Genomic DNA, 22,968 nt, shown 5'->3' with positions numbered 1-22,968 from the left:
AATACAACATATTTATCTATAAGTTTAATGTTCTACAAACTTATAAAGAACGTTACAAACAAACAATAAGATATCACAACCATCGAGGTACTACCTCCTAGCAAATTAATTAATTCTTTTCCATATATGAGACTGGATTTGATCGGAAAAAATGTTTCCAATTTTTCATTGCAATCTTTAGGAAAAAATTAAAATTTGGCGTAAATACTAAAGGGGGACGATAAGCGCCTACCGTCGGCACTCAGCACAACTGTGCTGTCGGAACCATTTAAGATATTCCAAGAACGTGTCTCCTTCTTGGCTCCCTTCCTACGCTCAGATCCAACCACCGAATTGTCAAAGCTCGTTATCCATTGGAAAAATCCAGCCGTCGATCCTTTAAAAAAATGCCTAGCGTACAACTTATTATTTGTACCTGCGGTACAGCGGTACTGAAATTTTGAAACATGAAACTCGGCCACACCCAATACCACGGTAACCATAACCCCAACCATCATATCGGATCTCCCTTTGCGAGTCCGGTCACCGCCCATTGCCCCCAAACTCTTTCCGCCATTCTTTAAATTCGAATTCTCCCCCCTCGGCCGCCACTCTCAGCCTCCATGCGGATCCTTAATCCAATCCCTCTTTTCCTCCTCCGTGACTAAGAAGAATTCGGAGTCTTAGAGATCAGAGAAGAAGAAGTAAGAAGAAGAATCCGAAGCTAGTTCCGGTGAGAAAGTGTTGTTTTAGGCTTTTCTTCGATTTTTTGCTCTTTTTTTGTGGCATTTTTGGTTTATTTTTTGGTCCTGGAATGGGATACGAAGGTAGGGATGCCGGAGGCGAGGGACTGGGTGCTGCAGGCAGCAGGTGCGGCGACGACGGAGCTCGCTGGCGGCTTCTTTATCCGGAGGGGAGCGTCGCCGATGCCGGCTGCGGAATCGGGTAGGGTCCTGAGCCGCAGGGTCGCGGACGGCAAGGAGAACATCCCTCCGTGGGCCGTGACGCGGAGGAGGAAGAGCCCGCTGCCGAAGTGGTATCCTCGGACTCCTCTTCGGGACATCACCTTCATCCTCAACGTAAGGGGATTTCTCTCCTCCCCCCATTTTCGTGGAGTCTTTACAGAAGTGCGTTTATGTTTTTTATGGGAACATTCGGAAACTTTTTCCCATTTTCGGAGATTTATGATCACTTTCTTGGCATTTGTTTGTTGAAACGATGGAATAGTAAGTAGATCCTCATTAGATGGGTCTTGCTTCTTTGTTTTGAAGCTAGGTTCTCCATTTCTAATTTCTTAATGATTACAGATTCTTGGAACTTGTTAGTTCTGTAGATGGTGGTGATTTGTAATGTGAATTTTTCATGCATTTTGTGGAATTTTCTCGCTTATATTTAGTTTTATTTCGTTCCGTGGGTTGTTTCTCTGACCCGATGATCAGATTATCTGGAGGGTTGTCTGTGATCGGATGATTAGATGGGAATTCCATGTTTTCTTTTGGACAGTACGCTGAATTTTAATTATCCACTCATTCGCATTTATAGCAATCAGAGAAATGATTGTTTCACCCATATATCTATTTTATTTTATTTTCTTATGCTTAATTACTTATTCTCTATGGTTTCTTATTAATTTTCTTCAGTTCATTGATTGGATTGGTCTTTGTGTTGTCTCTAACGCAGCATAGATTGGTCCTGTAGATCATGGAAATTCTTCAGATTTCCGTAGTGTCTTTTGTTGAATTTTACGCTTGTAGTTTTAATTGTTTCATACTATTGTAAATTATATGATTTATTTCTTGAGATATTGACTAAGTAAAGATGCATCAATTTGTGAATCTTTGTCACGTAAATAAGAAAAGATTGTTATCATGATAAATATATCATGGTTTTGCTCGTATGGTTTTTTCTGTAATCAGAGATGTTGACTGAATAGCACCTACAAAAATGATATCGCTATAAGAAAGCTATTTTTTCTTTTTTTTTGAAGCCTGATGGAAGCACTAGTTGGAGCAATCACTTGAGTAATGCATGTGTGAGAACCAGCCTATCAGGCCTGTTATATGCCGAAGTTGGCAGGCCTAGCCGACTTCAATTCAGGACTTCAAGAGAGAGAGAGAGAGAGAGAAGAGAAGAGGGTTAGAACAAGGGATCACAATCCCCCGCTCGATTGCTCACCGTTGTGAACCACGCAGAGCCGTGGTCGGTAAGGCCTCCGCGGGGCAATTCAAATGGCTGCCGACCATCGGGTTGCGCACAACTATTGCCAGGATTGCGGGCGGATGCAACAACATCGAGCTTATCCTCCATTCAAAAATCTTTAAATCTTTTCTTTTTCTTTCTGACCATTTATCACCCTCGAGCTTCCTCCCTTCTTCTTTCTCACCTTTGGCGATCGACCTGCCCCCACAATCGAGCTCTGCCACCCTCAAATTCCCTTCTTTCTTTCTAGGTTTTTGGTTGCCCTGCTTCCACTATTCTAAGATATATCTCTTCCTATCAGGAGCTGCCATCGTTGCGAGATCCCTCGCCTCCACCACAACTCGGTGAGCTCCCATCCTTCCTCCTTTCCCTTCCTCCTTCAAGTTGAGCCTTATTTCCTTAGTTTTAAATCCATCATGGGGCTTTGATTCGGCATGTTCATAGATTGCCACCATCTTTGGCTGTAGATGTAGTCCTTGGCCGTCACCGGTGGCGGCGGCTCTACCATGCCTGCCGTCGGATCGTGGGTGCCCACCTCCCGGCATCTTCTCTCCTCTTCCCTCATTCCTTGTCAATTTACTTCTTCTTATCATTTCTTCTTTTCTTCCCTCATTTATTTATTAATTTGAAAAATGAAAAAAATATGATTTACTTCCTTGCTGCTATTTCCTCCTTGTCCTGTGGATTAGTTGCAGGGATGACCCGTGCCATTGACAACTAACGCCAAACCTCTAATTGAACCCATATCGAGATTCTCTTATCTCTGATTGAACCCAGATTGAGATTCTCTCTCTTTCTTTCTCTAAGCAAGACCTAGTGATCTTAGTTCAAAGCCATGATCCTCTTTTGCTCGGATCCAAGTTAACCCCAGGATGGAGGCCTAAACCTCCTTGATATTAGGACAACATACCGACCCAATACCCCAGCCTTGTCGGGTATCTTTTGAATTTGGTGACCATTAACCTTTATTGAGCCATCTAAATCATAGCTCATCTTGATCAATTTAGTTCACTTTGTTCAGACCAACCTATGCAGTCGGGTACCGCCTCCGATCAATCTTACTTTTCCTTCCCCCTAATTTGGGCATAAGGTTGTATTCTCTAATAGTGTTTTAATTTGTAACTTTGCTTGGCTGCTAATATAATGATAAAATTAATAATATTTTAATGATATTAAAATAGGCAAATCTGATCCATCTAATTGAAAAGTAGGATTTTGAAGCAAAAAGAGGTAAGTTACCTAAAGCTTCAAAGTATGTTTTTCGATTTTTGGTAAAAAAATAATTAGTTTATTATATTTGATTGTAATATTTGTTTTTATATTTAATTAAATGGGTTAGGCCTGTCATTATTACGATAATAATTGTTTTGTGTTATGTTATGAAATTTGGAAAATATAATTGGGTAGATTATGAATTTTGTTTCATATGTATGTATTCTCAGCATGATAATGTTTTGGCTTGTCAATGTAGATTATTCGTAGGCCCTGTTGACTTGTAATTTGAGAAACTAGTTACAACACCAAGCCACTGATGATTAGAATAGTAGTATTTGGTAGTTTTTGCATTCTATATCTGACCTATGCCACTAGGTTACGTAGCCATAGCTTGATGTTGGGTCTCTAGTATCAATTTATGAAAATAATAATAAATTTCAAAAGTGATATTTGTATTATTCGAAATTTAATTTATTCTCAGTCCGTATCATCTATTTAATTAATTATTTATTAGCATGCTTCGACCCTATTTTATAGTGTTATGTTGCTTATTAGGCTAGTGTAGCTCATTATTCTTTTTTTCTCTATTTTTTAGATCCTGAATCATGATTGCTCAGTACTTGGGTAGATCTTTTGAAGATAATCACAATTATTGGAGTTCTAGGTTAGATTATTTAGACTAGTTTAGTTAAAATATTTTATTTAATTTAAATAAATAATAATTAGTTAGTATATTTTGACTTATGTCACTTTGGAACCATTAATTATGAGAATGATTCGTTTTAGATCATGATTAAATTAATTTTCAAGAATCGAAGAATTATTATTGTTTTGATCATTAATTAGTGGTAATAACTAAGAAGTTTAATTCTTTGATTTATTGAGATCTAATTATAAATTAACAGGAAGATCTTTGTGACATAAATGACTTAACATCATTTCTATTTATATAGTAAATTTGGATTTGGCACATCTGGATTTTTAGCTATTTGAGTTTTTTTTCTTAATAAATATTGTGGTGTACTTGATATAAAAGTGATGCTTTCTTAGAGCTTGTTGAACCTAAAGAGGAAAGTACTAAATAGACTGGCCAATTTTCTATTGCATGGTTCCTCTGCAATTTTGATTTTATTGAAATTTTCTGTCTTCAGCCTGTTATGATAATTGCATTTGCATGCATTACGAAATACCATAAGAATCAAAGTTAGTTCCGCTCCTAATCTACTTCTGTACACTTTGACAAAGGTTAACTATCCCTTTTGCTTTGACCTTCCTTTATTTTTGTTAAAGTAATTGTTTTGGTATAAATATGATGAGCGTTTCAGTCTGTGCATCAAGTGTTCTAGGTATTTTAATGAGCTGGAACGAGGGGTGGCTTTACTTATTTAATTAATATTATTATTACTCTTTTTGCTTGAATCTATGAATTGTCTTCCATTACAATTATTCTATTCTTTTTTTTCAAAAGAAGTATGTAATGTTTTATCTGACATACTAATTAGTAGTGCATTGAAACTATTCTAAATGAGCTCTTTATGCTACAGGAGCTTGAGTCGTAGAGTGGGTTTGCATACATTGATCTCTATGAAGCTTTAGACTTGCTTAATGTTACTTAACTGCAGATGTCTTTTTGCTTCTTTATCACAATTCCTCGGAATTCTAGAAGTGTACTATGGTACACTTGAAGTGAATAAGTGCATTTTGAATTTCAGAACTTTATTTTCTTTCATACATTAATTAATCAATTATTATATTGTTATCTTTTAAGTAGTTGTTGAATTAAAGTGCCCAATGTGTTAAAACGGCACATATGCTGATCATCCTCAGGAAATGAGTGTCTTATACGCAATTGGCACTATGCTTTTCTACTAGCAATTTTGATTAAGTTTATTCTGTTTCTTGATCATCTGTATCCAAACTTTTTACACCGCAGACTTGACTTAGATGTGGTATTATTTTTGTCGATTTCAGAGTTGAAGCAATAGAGTTATGAATAAAATTGTTTTAATTCATGCCCCTTTGTTATTCTTATGCTACTCTTACCAATATTTTTCTTCCGGATGAGTTTCATATAGACTGGATTATTTTATTTATTTTTGAAATTTATCAGGCCCTGGAGAGGAGAAGAAGCCATTTGCGAGCAGCACAGGCTCAACCGAGGGACCATGACCCTGAAGCAACTCCACAACCCACACTTCCCACAAATCCCTTGCCGCAGGAACCAAGCATTTCTGAACTGACTCCACAGGAACCGAATGTTTCTGAACAGACCCCAGTCAACCAATTCCTCCCATCTGATACTTCTGAACCCTCCTCAACTTCCACGGTCACGAGTTTTACCCCATCTTCTCCAATTGAGCATCCACTGCAGACATCTTCCTCCTTCAGTTCCCTTACTCCACCAGTTCAGCACCCTCCTCTGACCGTATCTATCACTACCAATCTTGCATCCAATGATTCGAAACCTACTGAGTATGAGAAGAACACATCGAGCCCAATTGAGCATCCACTGCAGAGATCTTCCTCTTCCAGTACCCTTTTTCCAGCCGGGCACCCACCACTGACCGAATGTGTTTCTACCGATCTGGCACCCGATAGTTCGAAGCCGACTAAGTATGAGAAGAAGCAGTCCAGGCCAATCGAGCATCCACCGCAGCCATCTCCCTCTCCCGTTTCCCTTTCCTCAGCTGAGCATCCACTGCAGACTGTATTTGTTTCTAACGATCATGCATACCATGATTTAAAGCAAACTGAATATGGGAAGAAGCTGTTGAGCTCCATTGATGAGATTGAAGGGGTTGTGATGAAAAATCTGAAGAGGACCCCGAAGTTGCCAGCCAGGAAGTTGACATATAAGAGCACTCTTATGTCATTGCGATGAGTGAAACAATTTCGTTTCGCCAACTGAAGTGGAGAAAATTTTGGAGGAGGTTCATCGTCTGATGAGATTCTTTTTCTGCCCTATCTGCTGATAAGTCAGTAACTTCGCTGCCTTTTTCGCTACTTTACCACCCCGCCAACTTATCTCAATTTGGTTTGGGGATTCTGCTGCTGCTCTTCCTTCCATATCCAAGTTTCTGCAGGGACTTTGATTCCGGTTTGAGTTTGTTCAGACCTTCGTCCATGTAGGACTGTTCTCTGTTTCTGTACTAGAGAAAGACCTCCCCGTATCTTCTGTCGTTCTTCTTTGTTTTGGGTTTCTGTTAATCGATGTAGCTTGAGGACCTTCCATAATAAACTTTGGATCTTTCCCTATAGCTATGTATATGTAAAGAAAACAATGATATAATTTTGATCTCTCGCTCTTTCCCCTCCCCCCTTCCTCCCAGTAGTATCGGGATTCGAAAAAAGCCAAAACAACTGGATCCAAATTTGGAAAAAAATCTTAGCATCCGTATTCATATTTGAATTAGATCAGATATAATAAACTTCTATCTAAAACTGAACTGAATGAGAACAGATTTATTCAGATAGTATCTGACTTATTTTCTGCCCTAACTAATTCGGCCTCAAAACTGAGACATCATCTTGAAGAAGGGGCCTTGGCTCGTCATAGGAGAGATTATGGTGCTGGAACCGTGGAGGCTAGATTTTATTTCGGATGAGAAAGCGTTCAAATCTGTGCAGTTGTGGGCATGACTTCCAAGACTTATTTTGGAATATCCGAAGCGATCAATCATCCTCAACGTAGCCCTCGCCCTCAGGAAATCGATGCTTATTGACGATTTTATTGGCATGCCGATCAATTAGATGGAAGAATGAGGACTTTTGGCAGCCGTTTGTTTGCGAGAATGTTACGGTGGTTTGCTTTAAGTGCAGCCGGATTGGTCACACCGATGGCAGGTGTCGCTTCCATTCGCTGGATTAGCCCATACATGGGGCTAGCAACTGATGTAGCCCGAATATTTTGTTTTGGCGGAACACGGCGCAAAAGATCGAGTCACTTCTAACTCATCACCAATGGAAACAAACACAAGAAAAAATCAAGGCATGACGGAGGCTCGAGCATCTCAAACCCTTGGGTCTACCCAATTCTGCCAATTTCTCCTCTTAACTCACAGAAGCCAGGCACGGTGGCGAGGTGCAAATTGTGTTGAATTAAATTAAATATTTTAAAATTTGAAAACCAAATATTTGACTTGGTCAACAGCTAAGTGTTACAAGAGGACGTCATCAATCCGCAGAAGGAGAGTCTGTTTCTTTTGACGCGCCTGAGTTTATATAAAGGACTGTAGGAATTATTTCAAACACAATAAAAAATTTCTCTTCTCCCTATTCCAAGAACCTATATAAAAAAGGCTCTAGAGATTATTGGGGAGAAAATAAATTTTTTTTTCTTCTCCTCTTAATTTTTCTAAGTTTCTTTTGAGCTATCTGCAAGCGTAAACGTGCTTTTCTTTCTTCCTTACGGGAAAGACATAGTTCTATACTAGATCGTCGTATCTCTAGGAGATCTGTGCCAGCAGACCCGTGCATGGGGAGCATAAATTTTTCTGAGACAACACGTCAACGTGCTTCGATCCATATACCATGCATCTTCTCTCTCTTTCTTCATTTTATTATTCTATTGTCAAGTTAATTATTTGCTAGTTTATTCTTCTTATTTACTATTTTTGAATATTAAAAATATTTAATTATTAATTTATCAATTATATTTGTGCATCTAGGCTAACAAATTGCCGGTCTGAGCTTCTTTCTGAGTCTGGCCTTCTCAGACACCAAAGCGGGACTCGCTCGAATGTCACATGCCAGAGGCATAGTGTAATACCGATACTGGCCTGAGCACGACCCCATAAAGCCCAGGTATGTTCTCTTGAAGCTCAAACACCTGGGTTCGATCTGGCTCCAGCCTCCTCTTCCAGGCCCCCTGTAATACAGCCGAAGCAGTCGAACCTTCCAAGTCTAATCCGACCAAGCCCATGCTGCTTAGATTCGCAGGAGGAAATGGCTGGAAGTAAGCTCCTATCATGCTCTTGTGCTGCCCCACCATCACTGTCAGTTTACGACTTAGCAGTCCCATCAGTAAAGATGGCAGCCAGATTGGCACCCTTGGAATCGAATCAGCCAGAAGGTAGTAGCATTGCGGACGAGCATAGAGTTTTTGGTAAAACTAGAGGAACGCTGGAAAATCTCTCTCGGCGCCCCATCAATGATTTTTTTTTTTTTCCTGGAATTTTAGGCCTTCTCTTGGCTCGATGACCCTTGCCGAGTGATTGAAATTTTTTATGCTGTTAGAGTCATAGGACCTCTTTGGAGACATCACTCTTATGCTGTAGAAGAATATTATATTACCTCTATAGAAGTTCTCCACAACAGTCCCGGGCAAGAATTCATGGTCATCACAAATGCAAATCTTGAATCGTTTCTTTTGGCTGCTCTTTCTTATGCATCTTTCTTGAATGTGAACGTATGCATCTCTGTTGATGAACAAGTCTTGCTCCTTCTCGAAGAAAGAGAGTTATATCGTTTCCTGTGAGGCTCCATAATCCCTCTTTCTTTCAGGTCGGCATAATTATACCAGCGTTAAGGACGCGGACGCTTGCTAATTTACAGCCCACAGAGATAGAATTAAAATTCTCGGGCTGCTTGGTTTGTCGTCTTTAAAAAGCGTTACGGAAAAAGGATGCCTCCTGAGAAAGATGTCCTTGTCCTCTTCTTGTTCCACGTAATCCCCTCTTGTATGTACAGTTTTTTCTCTTTTAGTAAAAGCCGGGGAGTAATTTGGAAGTGTAATATTCTTTTATGCGTGTATGAGAATTAATTTATTTTATTTATATATTATATATTGTTAATAAGTAATATGCAAAATGTTAGGAACTTAGGTTATTAGATCATATCACTGTTTTGGTTATTTCAAGTTAAAAATAAAATATAACATATTATCAGCGTTACAGTACTATTTTCTCTCGTGATTGTGAACTTGGTAGCCAACACTTCCAGACTTTATCACCACCAAAGCTTTCTTTCTCATGGTTGCGTTTTTCAGTAACTTATCAATGCTATCCAAATTTCTCACTCTTTTTGTTGTTGAGTGATAAGTCAACACAAGTTGCTGTTCATGGGTCCAATAATTTCAAATATGATGCGAGCAAGATCAATAACCGCCTTCACATACATTAACTCTTTGGATTGAAAACCCGTCTAGATTTCTGCGCCACGTAACAGTTTGAGACGTTAACCTTCAATTGTCGTTTTCCCTGCCATGTTTGATTTGTTTTTGATATATCTACGAGGCCCAAGTGAGGTACCAAAGAGTTTCTCGTTACGATGTTGTCACGCCCCAGTTTGGGAATACGGTTGGTAACCGTTTTTGGGCTCCGTAGTAATTGTAACCTTATACAAGCGGCTAGGTTAAATGCCGGATGCCAGCGAGACAGAGACAGCTGGGGAGGATAGGTTGCACGCGCGAGCGTCCGCATAGAAGTCATCATCTGCCATCTGGATGCTTATGCCCCCATTCTTCTTTCAAGCCGCACTCCCTCATGATAGTTTCTATGCGACATTCCCTTTTGTCCGTCCACTTACATGACTCCCCACCAATTACTCTTCCTCCCTCTCCCAGTTTGAACGTCTTCGTTCTTCCAGCGGCCCATCACACGAGCTCCTGCTCTCCTAAGGTCCATTAATCCGACAAAAGGTCGCCATCCAACATGAACCGAGATAGAATTTTTCTCCGAAACCGCGTGCGCACTCCAAAGAGTTAATAGAGACCGCACTCTTCTTTTATTCCATTTCCATTTCCCTCGAAAACGACATCCTTCTCTTTATCTTTACAAAATAAACCTCCCTGAGCTTATCTAACGAGTTTTATATTCTTATAGGCCCCTCCCTCCCTCCTTCTCTCTCTAGAACCTAGAGCTACCGACCCACTGTTCTCCTTCTCATAGAATAATCTCCTGTGGGTTAATTTAATCTTCGACTCCTTCCTCTCAAAGTTTCCATCTTTGAAGCTTCGTCTTGCGCCTGCGCTTCCCGCGAACTCCTCTCCTCTTCGATCGCTGTGGAGGATTTTATAGCTACCTTTAAAAGAAAAAAAAAAAAAGGGAATCCATCTCGGTTCCAGTGAAGCCGTCGGTCTCCACACTGGATCTCGCGGAAGTTTCCGTTTTGTTTGAATACGGGCATCACCTGTTTGACGGATCCCTCAAATCCTTCGGTTCTTTGGTTCAAATGAGAAATGTCACGCCGATGGTGAGATCCCTGTAGAAATCGGGCAAATAGGTGCGAATGGACCGATCTCAGCCGTCGGATGGGGCGGGGTTGGTGGTGGCGATCGAGTGCGTGGCGGGGAGCTCGAAGGCGGAGGAGTGGGGCGGGCAAGTGCCGCAGACCGGGGACGTGGTGGAGGAGATCGCGATCGGGGGGTCGCCGGCGGTGCGCGCGCCGTTCAAGGGCGGGAGAGGCGGGGTCCAGAAGCTCCTCCACGCCGCGTTCAAGCGCGGGAAGACCTCGATCGCCGTCCGGGTCCGCCGGGGCCAAGAGGAAGCTGTGGAGCTGCAGGCCTGCATCGTCCCCCACGAAGCCGCCGGGCGGCGCCAGTACGTGCTCCGATCCATTCACGACCCCAACTACGCCGTCGGGTTCGCGGACCGCTCCGAGAGCGAGTGCATCGCGTTGCAAGGTAAGCGCCCCGCCTCCCACTCGCTGTTCACTGACGTGGACGGAACCTCCTTTCCGGATGTTCGCATAGAAATCTCTATGCGCGCAGCCGGAGAAAGCCTTCGTTTCCCATTGGACTCAAAGTGGGAAGGCCCATGATTGTATATTTTTTTAACAATTAATAATTACGAATTTCTGTAAGATATCAGTCTTCTTGTAAAACCCCAGGCAATAATGGTGCTCAAATCCGTGGGCGGCCATCTAGTTCATAATTCAATAGGGGTTTATCTTGAATTACGAGTTTATTAATGGGACAAGTGAGGTGATGACTGTTTATTGTTAGATCGAGAATTGGATGGTCATAGCACTTCATAGTGTGAGCAAAAGCAGGTGACGAGGTTTCTAAAGGCTTTGTACATGAATATGTTAAAGTGAGGTATTTGTTATAAGATTATAAGACTTCATCTGCTTGGGGTTTTCGTTGGAGAAGATCTTAAAGACACTTTAATGATTCATTGCAATAGGCTTTTTATTACACATCATTCTTTTGTCATTTAAGAGCATTGAATTGCTCTGCCATCAATTTGACTATGTCGTGCTAATCCTTCCCATCAGTGGGTTGATGATGCTTTAGACTAGCAAGACCCTCCTTTTTTCTTTTTTTTTTTCTTTTTTTTTTTTTTTTTTTTACAACAGCCGTTCACATCCGCCATAGATGAGTGCAGCCAACAGAATCAAAAAAAAAAAAAAAAAAAAGATAACACAGAATGTGAAGCACCAACACGTGGTCCGAAAACTCTAGAGTGGTGGGCCGCGAAAACTTCCTTGACTTGCTGTCCACTAAGTCGTGTAAAATACCTCCGGTGATGCTTGAGATTCACCAGCATGCCGTATTTTTTAAGTTGATCCTTGGGCTAGTTAGACTTTGATTGGTTAGATTAAGATAAGACGAGCTGAAAACTTGGAAATTTGAGGCCTCCACTTGGGTTGACTTATTAGCCAGCGGACAATTGTTGACTATGGGAAATCACCTCCCATGATCTAACTGGCAGCAGTGCCCATTTTCTTAGAAATTGAACTTGCAGCTGATATGTTTTCTTCCTTGAGTAGGCACTGACATCTATCCATGTTTCTTCCTCTGCAGGTTCAAGGAACTCAAGGGTAGTCTGTGCATTAAACGCCGCTCAGCTCCAGGATGGATATGTATCATATCCTTGGGAGAGGAAGATGAGGGAATCACTTCCCATGTCAAACATGAGCTGCTTCCTCTCTATGCTTGTCCTTCCCAAGGCACTGGATCCAGTTGCCTCTCGATACGACTCCATTGAGGAAACCTTGGCCCGAGCAAATGCTTGGTTCAACTCCTCTCGGGCCTCAGGGGTCCCAATTGTGTTCATGAGTGTCCAGACAGAGGCTCTACTTACCAAGGTAATCCAAGGAAATGATCCTCCTCGGACATAAAAAGGTCTGGAAGTTTTGAAAGTTTTCCAGCACGGCCAGTTAAAGAATCAACACTATTTGCATGTCCTTTTTTCAGAAGAAAGTAAACTATTTTCCTTGTCTATTTCTGGTGACTGCAAATACCTGTTTTTGTGATACAGATATCTGGAGAGACAGCATCATCAACTGTGAATACTGGATCGCTGTCCGACCTTTCACATCTTGCGAATGCTAGCCTTTATGGGTTCGAGGACTACCATGGGGTGGATATTGGAGTGGTGAAGGCAGTTCGGCTTTGGTACACCCCGGCTGCCGGAGAAATGGCAGTAGAGATCAAACTTCGAGAAGGCGACACCAAGCTGGGTTTCGCAATTAGTCGCACTGAAGAAGTATTCTCTGTTTCCTCTCGACGTTTGTGTTAATTTCTATCGTGCTTGCTACCTTTACTAATAGAGCTTTATTACATTATTAAGGTTTAGCGACATCAAAAATCAATGAATTTCCTAGTGTGCAAGCCAAGTCTGTACTGATGCCTGGTAAATATGACACCTTACTCATCTCCATTCCTCCTTTGTTCGCAGGGTTTTATCTACATATCTTCTGTAATTGACGACGAAAACGACAATGGTGTGGCTTCGACACGATCAGGGCTCAGGCATCTGTACAGAGAGGCAACAAAAGCATCAAAGCTACTGGTGATCTCGAGGGTAGCCAATGAGAAAGTTCTCCCTTGGATGGTGTCTTCCTTGGGAGCCATTCGGTGTTTCGACACCGTCTCGCTCAGCCAGAAATTCTCACTTCATCGCCATGCATTGCGGCCCATTCTAATCCATGTGCTTATGTGGGAGCGACCTTCGAGCAGCGCTGTTGCTCGGTATAAGTTTATAACGCGATCTTCTGTGCCGCCGCTGCCACTGCAGCCGCCGCCGCCAGCAGCTCAACTTCCAGCAGAGAACCTGGCTTTTGGTGATGCATCAGAGATGAGGCTAGAGAGAGACACTGCAGGGAACGTGTCATTCAGATTTCATGATTTCTTCCTACCAAATAACTGGGTGTGACTTTTGTGGTTTTGCGTCTGTGTGAAACTGTATATATGTTTGTGATTACGTGAGCTGTGAGCAGGTCCATGTCAACGTGTTGCGTTCAGAAGGAGCTTCATTGGATGAAACCTCAGCTGAAGGAATGCGAAGATATATAGCTGTCACCGTGGACTGAAGGTGTTTGCTTAAGTTGCCTTATGACAAAGATTCAAGCTTTAGCTGTCAACTAGTTTGTGCGGTTGCCCACAGTGCTTATGCGTGTGTTATCTTTTCGGGTTACTAATTCCGCCCTCTCATGGAGCACAGTTTCACAATGTTTTACTTGTACATGTGCGTAATTTGGGTCAAGCTGGGGTTAGTCTCAAAATGACTGGGCTACTCATAATGGTAAACGAGACTTGACACTTCAACCTGGAACATCTGCTGTCTCAAGTTCTGGTCGTGAGGGTTTTGTTTTGAATTTAGGTTAAATTATGTTTGTGGTTGTATTGTTCGCATGAGAAAAAGATCCATCTTCTTTCGTGCCAATCCACCATCTAATTATCTGATGCGATCTGTGCGTGTAGATGAATGAAGGAGTTCAAAGCACTTTGATATATGTGGTGGATGATTCGACAGTCATTTCATGTGAAGGAAGGTGAATACTTCTTTTGCTTGAAAGATATAACTATTTATTATTATCAAAATAAAAATTATATTATTAAATACCATAATATAGATATAAACTATTTTATTTTTATAACAATATTTAAAATCACGATATTTTTATTACTACATGCATATAGAATCAAAATTAAGATATTTCTAATATATTAGTCATATTTCCTATAATAAGCTATATTATGATTGCAATATTCGCGATCACATTATTTAGTATTTATATAAACTTATTGAAAATATAAAATTGAAAAAAATACAAACATATGATATAATAAATAGGTTAGATTAATAATTTTTTATATATAATAAGATTATGTTATTTAATATTACTATGTTTTTGATGGGTAATGATTATATTGTATTTTATTGTGTAATGCTACTATATTTCACATGAATTACAGTAGTCATTAGTATCATTAAAATGTACTAGAAATATTAATATAATATGAATAATATTAATATTAATATAATATTAATTTAAAATTTATATAATATATATCATGCTAATATAATAAAATAATATAATTTTATACCATAACTATTTAGTATTAATGTAGCATTTAAAATATTAATGTTATAATACAACATATCACTATTATGTTTATTGAATAATTTAATATAATATAGCATTATAATATTAAATATAGAATATTACTATGACATTTTAGCTAAAAAAAAATTATAATATAAAGTATACCATAATATTTTTCTGTTATAATATATAATATATGATATAAATATAATATTAGTTTTTATTATTAATTTTAATTTTAACATATAAATTAAATTATGACTTGCGAAGGAGAGTTTTGTCATTTCAAGAAAATTGGATAGCTTACTCCAATTTTCAGCTTATTTGAATAATTCTGACAGTTAAATAGAATTTCACATAAACATCTACCATAGCTTCGCTTTCTAGCACAGCTTTCTTTATTCCTATTTTCTTTATGCCTCTGCGAAATGTCACCTAGATAAGCAAAATCGGTTGGCTCCATTTAATGGCACCTCTCCTGGAAGGGTAGGAGTTGTATCTTTCGTGCAAAAGGAATGATCGATTTTTTTTACGATGTTAATCACTGGATTGCACCATGGCTACTTTAAGAATTATGCATACCTATGAAAAAAAAAATGGCCGCTGCATGATCCAACATCACGAAAGATGATGAATTGGGGGGGCTGGTCCAAGAGGTGTTTGGGGAGCAGCTGGCAGAGATGATCCTAACTCTTTCGGTGCCCACCAGGGGGAGTCTGACAGGCTGATCTGGATGCCATCGGGACAGTCGCAGGTGCGAGCTAGGGATCTCCTGACTCTTTTCAGTAGGGAGCCAGTCAGGCAAATTGAGGGAGGGTGGATTTGGAGGATGCGGATTCATCCGTGAGTGGCACTCTTCATCTAAAAGGTAGCCTGGGGCTGCCTACCTACCAGAAGTGTGCTAGTCAGGCGGGGTGTGCGGATCCCTTAGTATTGCGAGATGTGTTCAAGCATTGTGGAGACCATCGAGCATGTCCTGTTGCAGTGTCCCAGGGCTAGAAAGATATGGAGGAGATCACTTGCCCCTCTTTCTTATTCAGTGGAGTCGGCACAGGATTTGTTACATCTGCTAAGAGTATCTGGCTTAGCACATTTGGTTGGACCGGAATGCGCTATTGTTTGAGGGCAGGAGGTTCTCGACGAGGATGGTGGTGGATAGAGCTATGCTTCAGGCCGGGGAGGTTTCCTCCGATCTCGACTTGTGTTCTCTTGGGATGGCCAGAGACATCCGGGGTACTCGTCGTGCTGTTTCAGAGCCCAGGTTTGTCGTTGCTTTTTGGGTGCCCCCACTCCTTGGTCATCTCAAGGTGAGCTTTGATGGTAGCGTGGTGTTGGAGGGGAGGTTCGGAGGGGTTGGATTTGTCATCAGAGATCACCTTGGGCGCCTGGTTGCTGTGGGTGGCCGATGTACGCTAGGGCTCACAGTAGTGGGAGCTGAGCTGCAGGCAGCTTGGGAGGGCATATTCTATGCGAGACGGGTGCTCGGTGCTAGGTGGGTGCACCTTGAGGGGGATACATCTATAGTTATCGATTGGATTCGGAGTGCGAATAGGTATGGTGATGGTCATCCTCTTATTCGTGAGACCCACAGACTGACTTTGGAGATGGACGATTTTGAGGCAGTACATGTATTCTGAGAGGCGAACAGAGCAGCAGATTGGGGCGCCTCTTACGTTGCACGGTATTCAGAGGAGATCTATTGGACTTCCACTGTAAAGCTTCCGCCCCCACCGTATTTTTTGCTTTCTTCTGATCTGGCATGATGTACTCAAGTTAGAGTTATATGAAATTGCCGTTTTCACCCAAAAAAGAAAAGAAAAGAAAAAAAAAGATGATGAATCATTCTTTTTATTCTTTTTTGTGCAAAAGATACAACGAGAACCCTTTGTGGAAGCGCTTGTTTCTGCGAGTGGTCCAAGTTTAAATTGTTGGTATTGCTTGAATAGAGAAAATTTGATTAAGTGGACTTCAAGGTCAAGTACCTTCGTCCAGGACATCTTCTAAACAAACAGGCCTCGCATCCGGAAGGTCTGAAAACTAGAAACCTAGAGACGTGAACAGCATGAACCTACCAACCGCGTCCTCGTAAAAGTAGAAATGTTTATATGGGACTGAATGAGACCACGAAAGCGGCACTCCCTTGTCACCGTCACCGACTGGAAGTTTGGACGGGTGCCACTGCCACCGATCCCTCCCTTCTGAACTGCCACGGAGAAATGGTGCCGACTCGACCATCACAGGTCCGAGCCACCAATCCAGCAGGAGGTACCGGCATCAAGCGGCTTCCTTTGTCAGATCTAACCCACACACTAAATTTGCACCCAATTTATTACTTCATTTTTGTCTACTGATTTTGATGGGCAATATGGGTAAATGGAGAAACAGCTCTCATGTAATGTCAATTTGCGATGTCATAAAATATGTCTCATAAACGAGGAAATTACATAGACGCACCTTTTAATTTGGGCAAGTTACGCTTAAAACCCAAATGTTTAAAAAGTTCTAATTATCAAAATCTTAATATATATTGCAATGTGGCCCAATTGCCAATTTAGTTCTAACACTATTAATGAAGTAAAAAAAAAAGAAGATAAAAATACTTTTTGATTCAGAGGTATCAAATCTTGGCTTTCGTGCAAAAAAAAAAAAGAATCAATTTTCTTTTCGCAAAACCATCATTAGTACAGACCTCAAAGCATTCAGGACCCCATCATTCTTCCACCAACATAGGTCTCAAAGTGAGGGGTGGCACTGCTTTCAAAGCAACTACTGGGCGATCTCTTTTGCGTGCTCCCGCTCACCGGTAACCCTTGTTTGTCGGTTATGAAGGTGGCGATGGAGGGGTGGCGCATGTTGTTGTTTGACAATGACACAATGGTAGTGTTCATGAACTCGCAGGATGCCTTCGTCTCCTACACCAAGGATAGTTCCCTCCTCATCGATTGCTACGACGTCGACCTCCTCCTCAATCGAATCTCTTCTTGCTATGCTCACAGGAGGCACCTCCATCACGAAGACCCTAGCAGCAATGTCTCCCTCTCTGACCTAGACCACAAGTGGTACCTCGATCTCACTCCTTGTCATCAGCTCTACCATCCTTCTTTGCTCTTGGATCCTCCTCCGCCATGACCTCTTCATCCTCGCCCGCCTCAACTTCAAGCATGACCTCACCTGGCCAGCACTCGCCCTCAACCTCCCCTACAGCCTTTGACAGAATTTCTTTCCCCACCACTTATGAATCATCCATTGCAAAAATCTCAAAGCACGCCATCCTCTATAATTCATTCGCTTGCATAGATCTCAAAGCAACCAATGGGCAATCCAACCCACCTTCACATATCTCAAAGCAACTAGTAGATGATCCAACTGTTGGGAATAAAACTGTCCCAGAAAATTCTAAATCTATAATACTCTACTTCAATAAATAATAGGCAGAAATAGGCTTAGAGAAAATAAATAGAGAAAGTGGAAAAATGGAACCCGATATGCTGAGGCGTGGTATGTTGGTCACTTTCCTTGAAGTAGATTTCGCCGCCTTACAGTGCACTAGGCTTAGATGGCGTTCTACTCCTGAGATACAACAGCCTCTCGCACTGTTCCTTCTGCCTCAATGATTTGCACGGATGAAAGAAGCCTTCGAACCCAGAATCAGTATGCAGCAAGCCCGTTGATTGAAAGAAAAACAGCAAAACCGGGAGAATAGAAGTTCTCTGATTTCAATTTTATATATATCCTGTCTAATCCGAAGAGGTCTATTTATAGACTTCTTCGGGACAGACGCGACCCAAAACCGATCCAACGGTCAAAACCGGTAAGAAAGTTTGAAAAAACACTGGGAGTATGGCCAGCGGATGCGAGGTTGGTTGCGAAGAGGTGCTAACGAGGAAGCGACGTGGCTCCTCGTGCTATGGGTGCGAGGCACGGCCCACGCACCTCTTGGCTCATCGTACCCGTTGTCCGACCTCGGCTCCTCTGGGCTCATTACACCTGTGGTCCGACCTCGGCCTCGGCTCTTCGCGCTTCAGTTGAGGTGGGTCGGACGAGCACAGGCACACAGAACCTCGGACGAGCAGGGGCAGGGCCCAGCGAGCACTAGCACATGCGCAAAGAACCTTCGCTCGGACAAGCACAGGCACAGCTCGGCTGCAGAGAACCTCGGCTCGGACAAGCACATGCCCAGCTCGGCTGCAGAGAACCTCGGCTCGGACAAGCACATGCCCAGCTCGGCTGCAGAGAACCTCGGCTCGGACAAGCACAGGCCCAACGGGCACAAGAGAACCGAGCTCGGCTCGGACAAGGAGGGAACATCCCAACGAGCACAAGAAAACCAAGCTTTACGTAATAGAAATAAAAAGGAGGGAATGGGAATCGAACCTGTTATCTCATCCCCACCCAAACAACACACCAACCACCAAGACAAACTCCCTTATTAACATATATATATAATATATATATTTTAAGTATGAAAACTTTTAATCATTATTTAATAAAAATCTAACACCAACATGGCTGCATAGATCACAAAGTAACTAATAAGTATATGACTTTCCTTTCTACAAAGTTAATGGGAAGGGCATTTTGAAATTTTGTAATAAAAAAATAGACGGTTAGGCAACATTACAACAACTAAAACTGATTATAGCCTAGATTTGGGCACAAAAAATGTCAAATTTTACATAGATCAATTTTAATTGCAACGAGTTTCAAAACTTGAAGAAGTACCTCTATAATTTTTTCTCTTATAAACTGTTTATAAGTTACTGACGCAAACACTTCTACGTGACGCAAATGCTTGACGTGCCTGATGTTAAAGAAAGTCAACAACTTAAATTCTATCGAAACATACGCGCACACAGAGAACCATTAAAGGGACTAATTTATGAAAGTTTCTGTTACGGGGGAAATAAGCCGCCATGCCCCACGTGACCGGCACGCGCGCCCAGGAAGACTACGGCTGCCCTTTGATCCAGCAATCCGACCCCGAGTCGGACATCCTCGGCTCCGCAGCCCGACCCCGAGTCGGCTGCCCTTTGATCCAGCGCTCCGACCCCGAGTCGGACGTCCTCGGCTCCGCAGCCCGACCCCGAGTCGGCTGCCCTTTGATCCAGCAATCCGACCCCGAGTCGGATATCCTCGGCTCCGCAGCCCGACCCCGAGTCGGCTGCCCCTTGATCCAGCGCTCCGACCCCGAGTCGGAGATCTCTTGATAACGACAGGCTATTCCCCAGAGGCACGCCGCGGCCTCCTGCTCCACTACTCCCTGCAACGGCTGTATCCGATGCTGCTCCACGATCTCCTGCATCAGCCGTACAAAGCGGAGCCCCACTATGCCCTGACGTGGCCGTACCCGGTGCTGCTCCACGACGCCCTGTAACGGCCATGTCAGTGGCCACACCATCGTGCCCCACGATAACGAACCCCCCTGAGAGACCCCCCAGCCAGGTATATATGCGGCTGGGGGGAGAAAGGGGGGGAGGTGAGCAATATCTCCCAGAGCACTCTCTTACTTGCGATTATCACCTCTCCTCCTCCTCCAATCTCCTCTGACTTGACCGTCGGAGGGCCATCACCACCCTGGTGGTGGTGCAAGGCTTGTTTGCAGGTTTCTTGGCGGAAGGTGGAGCGCAACCAACACCAACCAAGACAACTCAGACGGAACCCCGTTCACACCGCAGTGCCAATCGTTCTCGGTTTGGACCACCAGCAACAGTTGGCGCTAGAGGAAGGGCCGAATCTTAGAACGATCGTAATGGCACGGCGAGGTGGTCGTGGAGCTTCCAATGCTTCCGGTCGCGGAGCCTCTCGCGCCTCCGGCCGAGAGGCTGCTGCGTCCCCAACGCACTCTCAGCAGCACTCCACCGCCCCTTCTCCCATTCAGACGGTCGAAGCTGCTCAGTTCGACCAGCTAGCCCAGCAGGTTCGCACCCTCGCGGAGGCAGTGCAGAATCTGCAGGGTGTGATCTCTCGGGTGCCGCAACGGGCTCAGGAGCCGCTGCCCCCCGAGCACTCGCCTCTTCCTCACAACCCGCGCTCCTTCCTCTCCCATGGAGAGGAGCGCCGGCGCGAGGAGGATTCTCGAGTGCGGTCCATTCTGCCAGGACCTTCTCATCGGAGCTGTGCGGGGTACGAGAGGCGGACCCGGGCGCGTTCTCAGACACCCCAGTCCTCGAGGGGCCCGCACTCCAGTCGGTCCCCCTCGCGCCGCTCCTTGTCCCCCACCCACCGGTCGCGCTCCCTGGACCGGCGGGTGGACGATCTCCACAGACAACTCCAGGTCCTGAAGGGCCACTCCAAAGATCCCTTCGCTGACTTGGAGATCTCCTCCCAGCCGGCGCTTGCCTCGAGGATCCTGCGGACCCCGAACCCGCCGGGGTTCAAAATGCCGGCGATCGAACCCTACGACGGGGCGGCGGACCCGCGGGACCACGTGGAGAGTTTCAGGACTCTTATGCTCCTCCATGGAGCATCGGATCCGCTCCTCTGCAAGGCCTTCCCGGCGACCCTCCGTGGCCCGGCAAGGGCATGGTTCGCCGGCCTGGAGGCTAACTCCATCCAGTCCTTCGACCAGTTCACCCGCTTCTTCATCAGCCATTTCGCCGTCAGTAGCAGGCGGCGACTGGTCTCCGACTCCCTCTTTGATGTCCGGCAAAACGAGGGAGAAAGCCTGCGGGATTATCTCACCCGCTTCAACAAGGCTACACTGGAGGTCCGGAACCTGAGCCAGGAAGTGGCTCTCTCAGCCCTGAAGCGTGGCTTCCGGAAGGGCAGACTCACCTTCTCCCTGGACAAACGCCTGCCGCGGAGCTTCCCGGAGCTGTTATCTCGGGCAAACCAGTATGCAGACGCCGAGGAGGCAGCCTCCCACCGGAACAAGGAGGCCGCCGAGGCCCCTCTAAAGCCCGGGAAGAAAAGGCGAAAAGAGGCACCCCAGAGGAGGAGCCCGACGCCTCAACGCCGGCGCAGAAGCCCGTCACCAGCAAGGAACCACGGCGCCACACGCCCTCGTTCTCCGCACCGACGCTTCAACCGGTACACCCCACTCCTGGCCCCCCGGGCCCAGATCCTCATGGAGGTCAAGGGGCGGGAGGACCTCCCGGTCCCGAGGCAGATGAAGAAGATCCCTGGGAGGAGGCCTTCTCGGGCGTACTGTGAGTACCACCGAGACCACGGCCACGATACCGAAGACTGCTTCCAGCTTCGGGACGAGATCGAGGCTCTCATTCGCCGAGGGCGTCTCGGTCGATATGTAAACGACCGACGTCCCCCGGCAGACCCGCGTCCGGCCGACCCGGCCCCTCAGGAGCCTCGGGAGCAGAATCGACCCGTTGCGGGAGTGATCCACACCATCACTGGGGGCTGCTCTCGGCCCGTGAGGAACGCAGGGGGCTCGGCGGAAGCATCAGGAGTGGCCGTCGCGAAGAGGCAGCGGGTCGGAAATGTAATCGCTTTTTGTGATGAAGATGTAAAGGGGGTTCAGACTCCCCACGATGACGCCATGGTGATCTCTCTCACTATGGCGAACTATGATGTAAGGCGTGTTCTTGTGGATAGTGGAAGCTCAGCTGATATTTTGTATTACGAGGCCTTCCAAAAGATGAGCTTGTCCCGACAATTGTTGCACAAAACATCCACCCCCCTCATAGGATTCACTGGAGACGCTATCTCGGCCGAAGGTGTCATTGAGCTGCCTGTGACTGCGGGCGTTGCACCCGCAGAAGCCACGGTGCGACTCGGGTTCTTGGTCGTCCGTGTCCCCTCGGCCTACAACGCTATCCTCGGACGACCCGGACTGAACGCCCTTCGCGCGGTGGTTTCTACCTACCATTTGCTCATGCGGTTCCCCACGGCGGCCGGGATTGGAGAGGTCCGAGGTGACCAACCAACCGCACGGCAGTGTTTCCTAGCAACTCTCAAAGGGAAGAAGCCCATGGAGGCCCTAAGCGTCGAGTCCCTTGACGCCAGAGACGAAGTGGCCTTGCGGCACGGGGAGCCGGCCGAGGGCGTAATCGAAGTTCCCCTCGAAGAAGGCCGCCCGGACCGCACGGTCCGGGTCGGTGCCAACCTCGACTTGGAAGCTCGGCTCCGGTTAGTGGAATTCCTCCGAGCCAATGCTGATGTGTTTGCCTGGTCGGCGGCCGATGTACCTGGGATCGACCCGGAGGTCATTTCTCACGCCCTCAACGTCGACCCGACCCACCGACCAGTAAAGCAAAAGAAGAGACACTGTGCCCCGGATCGGATCCGGGTGGTCGACCAGGAGGTAGACAAACTCTTGGAGGCAGGTTTCATAAGGGAAGTGAGCTA

The 22,968-nt window shown here is 44.6% G+C and overlaps 2 protein-coding genes across 3 annotated transcripts; both read left to right on the top strand.

The window, feature by feature from the left end:
• Nucleotides 1-500: 500 nt before the first annotated feature.
• LOC103711384 (extensin) lies at nucleotides 501-6,707 on the top strand. 2 transcript variants are annotated; one of them, XM_039121232.1, is made up of 3 exons: nucleotides 501-712; nucleotides 811-1,058; nucleotides 5,504-6,707. In XM_039121232.1, the coding sequence occupies exons 2-3, from the start codon at nucleotides 813-815 to the stop codon at nucleotides 6,272-6,274; spliced, it is 1,017 nt and encodes a 338-aa protein (XP_038977160.1). In that variant the 5' UTR covers nucleotides 501-712; nucleotides 811-812; the 3' UTR covers nucleotides 6,275-6,707. The 2 variants fall into 2 exon arrangements, with proteins under 2 accessions (XP_038977160.1, XP_008795728.2); XM_008797506.3 differs by having other exon boundaries at nucleotides 807-1,058.
• A 3,484-nt stretch (nucleotides 6,708-10,191) lies between these two features.
• LOC103711408 lies at nucleotides 10,192-14,000 on the top strand. The gene is made up of 4 exons (XM_039121220.1): nucleotides 10,192-11,014; nucleotides 12,137-12,420; nucleotides 12,594-12,821; nucleotides 13,014-14,000. The coding sequence occupies exons 1-4, from the start codon at nucleotides 10,621-10,623 to the stop codon at nucleotides 13,488-13,490; spliced, it is 1,383 nt and encodes a 460-aa protein (XP_038977148.1). The 5' UTR covers nucleotides 10,192-10,620; the 3' UTR covers nucleotides 13,491-14,000.
• Nucleotides 14,001-22,968: the final 8,968 nt, after the last annotated feature.

This window comes from Phoenix dactylifera, unplaced genomic scaffold, assembly GCF_009389715.1.
Source record: "Phoenix dactylifera cultivar Barhee BC4 unplaced genomic scaffold, palm_55x_up_171113_PBpolish2nd_filt_p 001015F, whole genome shotgun sequence".
Taxonomy (NCBI): domain Eukaryota; kingdom Viridiplantae; phylum Streptophyta; class Magnoliopsida; order Arecales; family Arecaceae; genus Phoenix; species Phoenix dactylifera.
This window is presented reverse-complemented; position numbering and strand designations above follow the sequence as displayed.